General features: G+C 40.5%; 3 protein-coding genes and 1 long non-coding RNA gene across 11 annotated transcripts; 2 read left to right on the forward strand and 2 right to left on the reverse strand.

Annotated features, from left to right (window-relative positions):
• Positions 1-161: 161 nt before the first annotated feature.
• Ask1 (apoptotic signal-regulating kinase 1) lies at positions 162-6,608 on the forward strand. Of its 8 annotated transcripts, none has more exons than XM_011304746.1 (11): positions 163-392; positions 454-569; positions 740-3,093; positions 3,149-3,315; positions 3,395-3,490; positions 3,586-3,725; positions 3,824-3,979; positions 4,387-4,482; positions 4,782-5,657; positions 5,759-5,912; positions 5,995-6,608. In XM_011304746.1, the coding sequence occupies exons 3-11, from the start codon at positions 837-839 to the stop codon at positions 6,118-6,120; spliced, it is 4,068 nt and encodes a 1,355-aa protein (XP_011303048.1). In that variant the 5' UTR covers positions 163-392; positions 454-569; positions 740-836; the 3' UTR covers positions 6,121-6,608. The 8 variants fall into 8 exon arrangements, with proteins under 8 accessions (XP_011303052.1, XP_011303048.1, XP_011303049.1 ...); XM_011304747.1 differs by having other exon boundaries at positions 163-381; XM_011304748.1 differs by having other exon boundaries at positions 163-319.
• On the reverse strand, positions 6,179-7,202 carry LOC105266520 (uncharacterized). The gene is made up of 2 exons (XR_892176.1): positions 7,093-7,202; positions 6,179-7,019 (listed from the first exon to the last, which is right to left on the reverse strand). It is a non-coding gene; the product is annotated as an uncharacterized lncRNA (long non-coding RNA).
• A 214-nt stretch (positions 7,203-7,416) lies between these two features.
• Positions 7,417-10,576, forward strand: LOC105266524 (poly(A) polymerase). The gene is made up of 6 exons (XM_011304752.1): positions 7,417-7,664; positions 8,134-8,258; positions 8,889-9,350; positions 9,421-9,591; positions 9,870-10,098; positions 10,175-10,576. The coding sequence occupies exons 2-6, from the start codon at positions 8,207-8,209 to the stop codon at positions 10,245-10,247; spliced, it is 987 nt and encodes a 328-aa protein (XP_011303054.1). The 5' UTR covers positions 7,417-7,664; positions 8,134-8,206; the 3' UTR covers positions 10,248-10,576.
• Positions 10,551-12,283, reverse strand: Cisd2 (CDGSH iron sulfur domain 2). The gene is made up of 5 exons (XM_011304751.1): positions 12,199-12,283; positions 11,976-12,134; positions 11,724-11,821; positions 11,492-11,611; positions 10,551-10,935 (listed from the first exon to the last, which is right to left on the reverse strand). The coding sequence occupies exons 2-5, from the start codon at positions 12,070-12,072 to the stop codon at positions 10,849-10,851; spliced, it is 402 nt and encodes a 133-aa protein (XP_011303053.1). The 5' UTR covers positions 12,073-12,134; positions 12,199-12,283; the 3' UTR covers positions 10,551-10,848.
• Between the last annotated feature and the right edge of the window lie 200 nt (positions 12,284-12,483).

A 12,483-nucleotide genomic window follows, 5' to 3' on the forward strand; every position in this document is an offset into this window, starting at 1 on the left:
AACTCTTGACTTTTCTGCAGATAATTTTTTTAAGAAATCCAAGAAATAAAATGATGTGGTTTTGTCGGTACAGTCGGTGCCAGGGAAATGGCTGGCTTAGCCAAGTTAGTGGGTGTTCGTAAATCCATACGATCCACACATAACTGACAATATTCTGCGCTCTCTTGCGAGAGAAAAATCATACGCTCATTACCAGAGCAATTATTTCTTCTCGAACCTCGAAGAAGCTTTTCCCTGCGTTGGCGTTTGATAAATTGTGCACTCGCAATATCGAAGTGAGACTCGTTATAATAGATTGTAATAGATTAGAGAAACAGAGGTGATTAGAGAGATGTCCAGTGAATATTTCGTGGAACGAGCGAGGCTCGAGTGTTCAAGAATGTAACACAGTAGTCAGTGTCAAGTCAGTAAACTATTCTAATTTGAAAACTAGTGGAATTTACTTTATTTTAGATCGGGCAAAAGCACCAGCAGACAAAGATAGATAACGAGGAGCAATCGATATGTTTATCGCTTCTTGACACTTAAAGATCTTCGAGGAATAGTTGTTTCATGACATTTCTGTTTACGTAAGTAGTATTAGAATGATCCTTGTGAATCAATCGATTCGTCGATTTCTCAATCAGTTTTCTCTTCCCACGCTGCTGGAATCTGTTCACAACTCTCCAGACTGCGGTCGTAATTATGCACAATTCCACTAGTGATAAGACAAGGAATCTGTATCTTATCTTTTCCTCAGGTGATTTGTCCTTGAGTCGGTATTATGTACAATTCCATAGAATTTGCTGTTGGATTTCACGAATACTGGAGAGTTTGGAGAGTTTTTTGACAGCGAGATGCCGTCTACGTGTGGAGATATCCAGGAAGTGTCTGCACTTGGTGTGCACACAAACGTCATCGACGCAGCTTCAACGACTGACAGTGTGGGAACCCATAGCGATTTGTCATGCAACACAACCATCTCCGGGCGTCCTCGCATCCAGGTGGTCTGCATTTTGGATCTTCAGCAGTCCGAGCAGCTAGTGCAGCGAAAACGAGCACTCGACGAGATAAAACAAGCTTGCACCCTGGTGAACGCCAATTTAAATCATGTACAATTTGAGAAACTAGACTTTGGTGAGACAAATGTTCTGGATACATTTTACAACGCAGATGTGGCTGTTGTGGATCTCTCACTCCAGCTCCAGCAGTCGGCGTTATTTTATCATCTCGGGGTGCGCGAGTCCTTCGGAATGAAGGAGAATATTCTCCTGTACAATGACGTGGACAGCGAAGCAACGATCAGGCTGAAATTGTCCTGTGGTAGTTACACGTTTGTATCGTACAGGGTTCTAGAATGTGGAACGTGTGTCACGACGACTCTAGCAGCCAGAGGAGGAGAGGAATCGATCGACCCTAAGCAGCATCTCACCTTGAAATTGAAGAAACTCCTGCAGGACGTGGAGGTGCAATCTAAGGCGCACATGAAAGAAAAATTTCTGGGAGACCTGCGAAAGGCTCGGGAAATATATTCAGGCGACGAGCTGGCAAAAATTCTCAACAACATGAGAAAACGCCTAGACGACCCCAACGTCCTCTCAGGTGAGGTGATTCTCAATATGCTCATATCCTTCCGGGATATTCAGGGGTACGACGCCATGGTGCAACTTGTCGACGATCTCAGGACGATTCCTAATCACAAAAGCTACATCAATACTCCAATGATTATCTATCTCTATGGATTCGCCCTGACCAGGAGAAATAGAGAGGGGGATCGAGAGAAAGCAGTGAGGGTAATCGAGAAAGCCCTTGCCAAAAAGGAAAACCATGTGCCTGACATGCTCTGCCTCTGTGGAAGAATTTACAAGGATCAATTCGTTGAGAGTCGACACACTGATCAAGAGACCTTGAAGAATGCCATTCACTGGTACAGGAAGGGCTTCGAGGTTCAGCCGAATGAATATGCTGGAGTGAACCTGGCGACACTTCTGGTGATAGCTGGAAATGAATTCTCGAAGAGCGAGGAGTTGCAGCACATCGGCATGGTTCTGAATAATTTAATAGGGAAAAAGGGAAGCTTGTCAAGTCTCAAGGAGTACTGGGATGTGGCCACGTTCTTCGAAATTTCTGTCCTCGCAGAGGACTATTCCAAGGCCATCCAGGCAGCCGAGTGTATGTTCAAATTGAAGCCACCGAATTGGTACCTGAAATCGACCATCGGGAATATTTCTCTCATAGATAGATTCAGGAAAAAGAACGAGGAGGCTGAGGCCTCTCCAGAGGAGCAGGTCTTCAGCTTCTGGATGGATTATTTTGTTGAGGCTACTAAATCGGAGGTGGGAGATAATATCAGGTTTCCTCTGTTGATCCTCGAACCCACGAAGATCCTGATGCCAAGTTATGTTAATGTTAACCTTGGGGCAGAGGAAAAATCCATTCAGATATGGAACTTGTGTCTGGACAGCATGAAAAATAATTGCAAGCAAGTTCACGACTGGCTGTTCACTGCTAATATGATCAGAAGTGTCAGTCTCTACAAGAGGGATGAGAGGTGCTTGTTCCTCTACGTTCACCAGAATTCCGACGATTTCCAGATGTTCTTCCCCTCGGACCACTGCAGACAGAGATTTTACGATCTCGTTCTGGAGATGACGGCCGACGAAGAAGGCATGGTTACGGATTTGGACGCGTACATGACTGACGACCAGATAAAGTATGAGTACGAACTCGATGATCAGAGCAAGAGAATAATCTTGGGCAAAGGCACTTATGGGGTGGTATTTGCAGCGAGAGATCTGCACACTCAGGTAAGAATTGCGGTGAAGGAGATCAGGGAGAGAAACCTGGGGGACGTTCAGCCTCTGCACGAAGAAATCAAATTGCACAGCCAGCTGAGGCACAGAAATATCGTGCAGTATTTGGGATCGGTCAGTGAGGATGGCTTTTTCAAAATTTTTATGGAACAAGTGCCTGGGGGCAGTCTCTCCGCGTTGCTGAGATCCAAATGGGGTCCACTCAAAGAAAATGAGTCCACTATTTCTTATTATACCAAACAAATTCTCGAGGGGCTGAAGTATCTGCACGATCAGAAAATTGTTCATCGCGATATCAAAGGTAATTTTCCATTTTTTTTTCAGATGTCAGATTAACATTTACAAGTGATTTACAGGTGACAATGTGTTAGTGAATACATATAGTGGAGTTGTCAAAATATCAGACTTCGGTATGTCCAAGAGATTGGCTGGATTGTGCCCCAGTACAGAGACTTTCACTGGTACACTGCAGTACATGGCACCAGAGGTCATCGACAAGGGGCAACGAGGCTACGGTGCAGCGGTCCGTACAGCTTATCTCAAGTTATTTAAACCCTGCGATAAGAGGATTAATTATTTTGTCATTAACATGGGTATTGCAGGCGGATATTTGGTCGTTGGGTTGCACAATCGTGGAAATGGCAACGGGTAAACCACCGTTCATTGAACTTGGCTCCCCCCAGGCTGCAGTATTCAAAGTAAATCACATTTATTAACGAGAAATGACTGTTTAATTGCTGTAATTATGACTATGATAACTCGAGGATTTTAATGATTAAAAATCGTTTAAAAGGTCGGATATTACAAAATCCATCCAGAAATTCCCTCGGAATTATCAGAACGTGCTAAGAGTTTTATATTGCGGTGTTTCGAGCCGAATCCAGACGTGAGAGCGGCTGCTTCAGTTCTCCTGGAGGATCCATTTTTAACAGAGTGAGTTCCAGTCAATATTCAATACTCAAGACTTCAAGTCTCGCCACTTTAACTACAAATGAAGGAAAAGTATAAGAAGGCAATGACAAACATTCTAGAAAGAAAAAGAGCTCTCGCCTGGCAGCTCCACCCGACTTCAGTCGCAGTATTTCAGTGCCAAGCGATCGAATCGAGCGTCTCGGAAAATGTGACAAAACGAATAATAATCACATTGTCTCAACACCTGGAATTCAGACGTCACAATCCGATGACAGGTAATTCAATTCCTCCGATTATCCTATTACGTTTCGTACTACGTTGTCAATGTATTTTTATTGCATTAATTACTTGGATTAATTGGATGTATTTTTTTTTATTTCAACGCCAAATTATATGCCTCCGGAGAAAGTTGGTTGTACCGTTGCATACTAATAACAATCCCAAACACTTCGTTATTCTATCGGTGAAAAGCGAATTAATCACTTTCCTCCCTAAAAAGTCACAGTATTTTTTATTCTTCCACTTTTGACTTTTTTTTGAAGGTTTTGGTATAACCATTAACGGCTGATTGATAAAAAAATGCGAATAATTAAATTATTAACATGATGCTTAGTACATACGCTAGTTTTACGAATACAAAACAAAATAGAGCAATTAAAAACACTAAAGGTGTGGTGTGTAGCGGAGCGTTGACGAAATCAAGTCCACTGAGAGACCGTAGCCCAGCCCATCTGCTGTCACCAATCAGTATGCCAACTGCCTGCTTATCTTTCAACAGGTACAGTACTAATTTTATTATTGTCCAAGCTCGACACTGCTAATTATCCACAGACAACTGCGAATTGTTTAATGTGTTTTTTTGAATGACCATTTGAAGTCGTTTTATTGTCCCGCAATTAATTAGGCTGCAGCATCGTTGCTTCTTTATAATTGAGATAACAATCATTATGAATCCATTTTATTAATTGCATAATCAAAGACTCTTAACGTAGAACGATTATGTAACTGGATTAATTTACTATTTCACGTAACAGTGTGAGAAATAGAAAAAAAATAAAATAAATTTCTTTTGAATAGTACAATTGGAAGTACCCCATCAATAGATATAAGTGAAACAGACACAGCCGGCTGTTCAATGACACGAAGAAGTTCCTCCGGAGGACTGCTCTCCCCCGAGGTAGAAATAACAGGACAATCGGGTCCGAAATCGGGCGAAGAACAGGAGGGCTTTTATCTGCTAAAAAAAGACAGTCAACGCCGCATGACCCTGACTCGAGTCCTTAGTCAGGACGAAGTGACAATTTGCGAGGTTTGGTTGCGAAATATTCATAAAGATGTGGGGCAAACAGTCCTGCTAATGCCACATCTGGAGCTACTCATGCGTGGAATACGCGATTACATATGGGATCAAAATCAGGAGGCCATTGCAGCGGCATTCAGAACCCTCAAGGAGGATCTTGAGTTCGATTCAACCACAATAAATCACCTCCATCTCGCTATCTATCTATTTCAAACAGCAGTTAACGAGGTACTGAGAATGCATAGCATTAAACCCCATTGGATGTTTGCATTGGATAATCTAGTCAGAAATGCTGTCCAAGCTGCTATCACTGTCCTATCGCCAGAGCTCGGTGCAGGTTTAATTGAGCAAGAGCGTGCTCAAGCTGGTGCCGATTGCCCCGAAGAGGGCTCCACATCAGGAGTATCTACTGTCAATTCAATAAAGTCCCAGAAAATGGTGGACTCCATCGACAATAAATATTGGAGAGAATATCGAGATCAAATGGGCTCCCTCAAGATGGAAAATATGAGACTGTTGCAGGAATTACTGGACAGCCAAAAAACTTTTCACTCAATCTTACAGCAGGCCCTCGAGGAGCAAAGGGCACAGGTGGGAACTCTGACCCAATTGTGCGAGGACATCAATCGAAAATTTATGAGGCAAGAGTCTGGGTAAGAATCACAGCAGTCACTTAATGTGTGACAAAAAAATTCAAGACCGTTAATTTAATTATCATTTAACGGGTGTTTAACGGCTTGAAAAATACTTTCAGGTATAATTCGAGTATATGCGGGACAGCCCCGTCGCCACAGCCACCTTTGGTACCTCAAATTAGCGTGACAGACCACAACAACGCATCAAATACAGACCGCAGACTGACAGAGTGGCTCCAAGGTCTGGGTGTAGACGACGCTTCGATTGACAGGGTAATTATTCCCGGTGAACAATGAAACTACTCCATTCACTAATTGAATTCTCTTTTCTCACGACAAACTATGTATGTTCCAGTTTATTTATGAGGAGTACTCGCTCGAGGATGTATTGTTCCACATGTCGCGAGATGATTTGAGGAAATTGAACCTCAGGGGAGGTGTGGAGCTGAGGATATGGATGGCCATAATGCAGACAAGATAATCATTTTTTTTCCCCTTTTTATTTAACAAAGTTCGTTTAAATCGTTGAGTAATCGTGCTTTTGTACAGTATATTACCATTTCTTTTGGATGAATAAGATTTTTGAGTTTATTGTACGGAAATCGAGGAACGTAAAGATCGACATTGTGTTGAAAATTATTTGATTTATCCCAGCAGAAACGAAAATAACATGAGGAATGCTGTCATTAGCTGAATAGAGATTTTCATAAAACTAATATTTGATTGAGAAATATAAAAGATCTTTGCGTTCATTAATCGGCTCTATTAAAGTTGAATACGAGATATTTAATTCGAGATATTACCATTCAATGTGATAAAGTCAAGTACGCACAATGTTCAAGTGCCTTTCAATCTATTTTTCCAGCTAACTCGAGATTTATTGATATGTTATATTTGAACCGTCTTCCTGCAAATGTACAAATGACCGAGAGAAATATTTACCATAAAGTTGATTATTTACAAAGTAAACATTGAACTGGTTTTATTCACGAGTCTGAGTTGTGCCTGAATAACCAGTATCTTGGGTGGGCCATTATGAAAGGCAATGGTAATGGACCCAGAGGGTCCTCCAGCCCCACTTCTCGTGGGAAAATGGTATATTAAATTTAAATCTTTATTTCCCCCGCTTCTTTTCACCCTTTGAATACGCGAGAGAAATCTGGGAGAGTATCGCATTACTCGTACGAACCATTTGAATTTTTCCCTCAGCTTACCACAAACATTTCTGTTATTGTGCAAGATATTGTATTTATTGCCATTTCCTCGCAAACATCGATAACTAAACTCAGCTATCAATTTCCCCTCTACTTCCGCAACATCCGGTTAATTTTACGTCAGAAAATCTTCATCGAGTGATCACACGAGAATTTCCAAGTATTTCTGAGAGAAAAAAAAATGCGTGTTCAGAAGCCGAAACAATAGAGTCAGGATAAAGTAAACTGACTCACGATACCTGCAAGCTTCCTCATCTCCACGCAATCTGCAAGACTGGCTGAATCACTGAAAAATGGTGAAAAAAGGATAGTGATTTATCAGGGGGAGTTTGACTTCCCTGAGCTCACTGGACCGAGAGGAGGACCTGAGGAATGTCAGTGAATCCTCAGTGAATATCTCACTTGCTCCCCCTTCTCTCATTCTCACTGACACATGTAGAGACGAGCTGATCCCCTTGAAGATCATCTCCCTCTCTTCTCCCCCTCCCTCCAGGGAAGAGCACGTCATCGCGATAGAACTTGCTAACATTCGCGAATGGAGGGAAGGCATGCGGACAATTCTGTTGCGCTCGTTGCGCCTGTCTTACTTCTATCCTGTACACCTTTTCTTTGGGGGTTCACCGACGTATAGTCCGCAGTATTCTGCCGTCCGGCGTGTGAGAAAGACCGTCTCAATTATCGCATTTCGCTTCAGATATGAAGATCAACTTTCTGTTTATATCGCTGTGACGAGAGAAGTCATTAGATGAGATTGATTAGTTAAGATAGATTAATGAGACCTTGCGGATTTTATCGAGGAGGATTTAATAAGGTGAGTACAACTTTTTTTTTTCTGGTATTATGTTGTGGGAATTATCACTTTACATTATCGATTTTTATTTGAATTTGGAAAATTTGGATCATGTGGCGTTCAGTAATCATAAAATAATTGGGTTTTCATTTGAGAGTACGGGACTGATAACGGAATGAACATAAATTGTGATTGAAACTCGCGTTTTCCTGTGAGCGTGAGAGTAATGGGAAATTCAATGTACGAACGTAAAAAAATATAACAGACGTAAGCCAATAGTGCACCGGGAGTTTTCGTCATAATCGAAGACACTTGAGTGTCTTCAGGTTTAAAGAATCTGCAGTGATGAGTTAAAAACTCTTGCAACAATAGCACGTAAGGTGATGATCGCTGGAAAAAAACCGGTGTATTAATGAATAAATTTTATCAAATTGACCGTTGCTTGACTGAACGTGCGTTCAAGTGCTACCCGATGACTTATCAATTCCAGGAGGTAGTGAGCAAATAATCGAGATTCGCGAGACAACTGCGTAAGTGGAGAAGATATTGGTCATCGTTCCATCATGATTTCCAGGTGGCTGATAGGATCCTTGATACTGCTGGCACTGCGTCTAGGTAAGTCATCGCGCATTGAATAATTTAAGATACCGTGAGATGAGTCAAATTGGAGACGGAATAATTTCAATTTAACGTGGAAATTTTGAGTAAATCATCGGTTTGATGAAATCAACTTATTGCATCTCGACTGAATTTTTCAATGAATCAGAGGAATTAAGATTATTCGAGCGTGCTTCGACTACGATCGAAATTTCTCAAAGGAATCCACGATAATTGACAATGTCAGTGGGTCAAATCACGTGGGAGATGTGCAGATGTCCGATCGAATTGTCACCTTATATCGGTCGATTTCTCTCCTTCAAAACATTTGTGATGTCACGCGACCTATTTATGACCCTTCAATCACAATTCATTGGTAAATACACGCGCTCGAAAAATGTAAACACGGTAATTGTCTCACTGCACGTGTCAGCTCTTAATATTTTTATTTACGTCTGAGATATCAACCAGAATTTTCTGTCTTCACATTAAAGCCAGGAAAAAAATAATTGAATTTTTCCTCTTCATAAATTAATTAACTGGGGAACGCTTCAGAGGATTATGACGTTAAATTGAGGCAAAAAGTGGAGAGAACAGGAAAAAAAACACTGTAGACCTGAGTTGGGCTTGAGTTTTGATATTTTGCAGTGAATGGAGGGCCAGTGGACAAGAAGGAGGTCATCCCCGAAAACTCGAACGTATTCCTCGAGTCGAAAATAAATGAATACAAGGAAGAGGTGCACAGTAGGCAGAGACGTTTACTCGAACCACCGAAGCCAGTAGTAGTCAAGGACACTAATACGACCGAGGGTGCAGTGAATGGATCGACGACCACACCAGCAACTGTCTCGGAAGCCAAAGATATGGAGGAAACCTCTGTTAAACCCAAGGATAATGCTGATAATGATAATGATGATGCCACTGTAAAACCCGTCGATAAATCCCCAGTTAGTACTCCTGAGAACAGTACAACAGTACCTGATGCCAGGGTCAATTCGACAAAACCTGAAGGGGTGAACAACAAAACTGCAGAGACCACAACGACAACTACGTCATCTGTCACTCTGATATCTACGACAACGGCTGCACCTGAGACAAACGCCACAGCAAGTGAGTACTCTCTCTCTCTATTTTTCTTTTAGCTGACAATGAGAAATAAATTTTTATGGTGATGAATAAGATTGTCCTGGTGTGGATGCAACTTTGGGAATTACCGAATCGGATGCGAGGTGTCCACCAGTGAGTTTATCATCTACTCCAACTGAGAGCATCGATGATGCCGATCCTACGGTGAAGGAGATGTTACTCTCTACTTACAATACCAGTGGTGTCGAGAATACAACAATGATAGGTAAAATATAGATCGCGAAAATTTCGAAGAGACGTTTTTCATTTTATTTAATTCTGCTTTGCAAAAGAGGATTTAAGAAAAAAATTGCTATCTTTGTTAGATTCCGAGATACTGCTCGCGCTGACGATTTGTTACCTGTTACCTATTCATTACTAATTTATTTTATGTGTCGCTTTAAATGTGTCGTCAGTAAGAGAGATTTAGATTGTCTTTTGACGACTGTCGTAAAATCAGTATGCAGGATTTCGAATTATGATTTTTATCTCGCTTTAACCCAGTCAAGGTAGTGCCTTCGATAAACTTGTCATCGTCTACGAGTGAATCCCCTCGAGAAATGATGGAAAGTCGAGAGGAACTCGTGGAGAAGAGCCAGGAGATAAAAACAGAAATAAAGATAGAAAAAGCCGGACTCCCTGGAGGAGTGGTAGCCCTACTGATTGCCATATCCTTCGCCGCACTGGCTGTCTTTGCATACGTTGGATTGACCCTCAGGAAGCGATACCTAGAGTGAGCCCCTTTTAATAAAGCCCAATTATCTTTCAATTAATTTTCTAAATCTAATAATCTCTCATTAATACTGCAGGTACCGATACGGAAATCGAGAGCTTCTCGTCAATGATTTCGATACAAATGACACCAATAACTTTGAGTTGTGAAGTATTATCTCTAATTTAATTCCTGACTGTAAATAAACGTCCTGAAGTTGATCTGTGATAAGATGGACACAGGGTTTTGATATCATTATTTTTCCTGTAAGAGATGAGACGTGTTGGAGAAAATCAAGACTAGGTTTTTATTTTTTTATTTTTCTGCAACAATGAGAATTGTTAAACGCCGATTTACCGAACGAATAAATGATTTCGTTGTTGAGTAAATTGATTCAGTAATTCCACTAACGGAGTCCATCCAATAGTGAATAGTGTCCATGTAAATACCGAATAATAAAAGAACCATGTGTATATGATTTTACAATGGTAACATTGAATTTATTGTTTAATGAATAATCCTCAGACCCTGCATACCACATAAGTTAATAACAAATTGATTTAGAGTATTTACATGCAGCGATTGACGCTTGAAAAGGAAATATGTAAAAGGAAATTGCCGCCGAGACATGTAAAGTTGTACAAACAGCTGATAAACTTTGATAAAAAAAAAGAATGGCCTTAGGCATAATAGCTGCAAATGTTACATTTAGATTTTTACTAATTAATGAATTTCCTCTTGTGGTGTTTTAAATGCTTTATTTGCTTACATTTACTTCTTCTTTGTGACGACGAGGGGACCGACGTTGTCGCAGGAGGCCTCGTTGTGACGACCATGGGCACCGTCGCAGTAAGGCCACTGTAAAATGAAAATTGGTATAAATATCTTGCTGGTAATACTGGGGTATTACTGGCACTTAAGCCGGCTAACTTGAAATATACGGAAGTATAATTCTGTTACATAAGACTCTCGATACTTTCATAAATTTGTTTCCAACTGGACTTGTCAGAAAAATGAATAATTATGTAATTAATTCCGTGGCGAAACGTAATAAGGTGATAGATATTTTTTCTATTGCGAAATTATCACGAAAACGCAGAAGAAATCTTTAGGAATATCTCAGTCTTAAATAAGAGTAATATTTCGCGAATTCATATCAGCCGACCTTATCGTTGTACGCATTTACTTTCACAAAAAAAATGAAATAAACCGATTTATGCGTGTACAATGCACGAGGAACGAGGAAGCAGCTGTATAAATAATGATTTTAATTCCCATGAGTGCAATGGAGCAATAAAAATGTCATTTACGTTATTACGATGACAAAATAAAATAAGAAAGTTTAAGGAGTACATAAATATTTTTCCACCGAATGTCAATGAAATATATTATGAGATAAATTTAGTGAGTTCACATTTTCACTCCTCCAACAGCGACAGAAGACCGTCTTCTCCGTTATATCTTCAACATCGACCATATCAACAACCTTGGCAACGTCCTTTTTAATTTTGTGATTGACTTTCGCTCTTATAGCCTAGAAACAAAACCATAAATAAGGATTACATAACGCCTCACAATGATAAATGAAATTTTTAAAAAACATGCGATTCATGTTTGCATTGGGCTGACGAACAGGTGTCACTCACCATTGTAGCTTTTGCCTGAGGGCACCAGGTTTGATAGGCCATATACCCAATTCCTGCGACCATAGCAGTCGGAGGGATGAGGGAGATCCAATCTCGCACTATGAATAAAAATTCCTGAGTTAGTCTAAAATTTTTTTTCCCATTGTTGAGCAACCAGTGTTCCAATTACAATTGTTTGGGATATTTGAGGATGTCAGGAGACAAAAACAGTTCAAATATATTCTAAAAGTAATAAACTTCAATCCAACTGACCTCCAAGCTTGAACCATCCTCCTATCGAGTCTGGTATTGGTAATCCAGCCAAATAATTTGGGAGAGATACTTTGACGAGGTGCGAGATGGGCTCCATGTTTTTCCACTGTAAACTACTGCTATGATCAAGACAAACTCGGCGCTATCCAAATTGTCAATCTACAATAATTTAAACAATGAATAAAAGAAAAATAAATGTGCAAATATGTGGAAATTTAATTACAGCAAAAGTAAAAAAAATCAGGGACGCAGGCTCAAAGAGTTAACCGAAAAAATCAATCGACGTGAATTAAAATGAGTGAAACGTTGATAAAAAAATGAAGGGGTAATTATTATTATTATTACTGTGTTGTCAATAAAATATAAGTATGGTAAAAATGGGAAATGGAAAAGTCAAGTGAATTTGACACGTCCAGTGAATGCCAGCTGTGGCCCCTGGAGGTGGCGCCACCCCCATAACCAGTACCAGTTGCGGTGCACACGCCGGTACGATAGGGTGTGTGTGTTG

This window comes from Fopius arisanus, unplaced genomic scaffold (genome assembly GCF_000806365.1).
Source record: "Fopius arisanus strain USDA-PBARC FA_bdor unplaced genomic scaffold, ASM80636v1 scaffold00039, whole genome shotgun sequence".
Lineage (NCBI taxonomy): Eukaryota > Metazoa > Arthropoda > Insecta > Hymenoptera > Braconidae > Fopius > Fopius arisanus.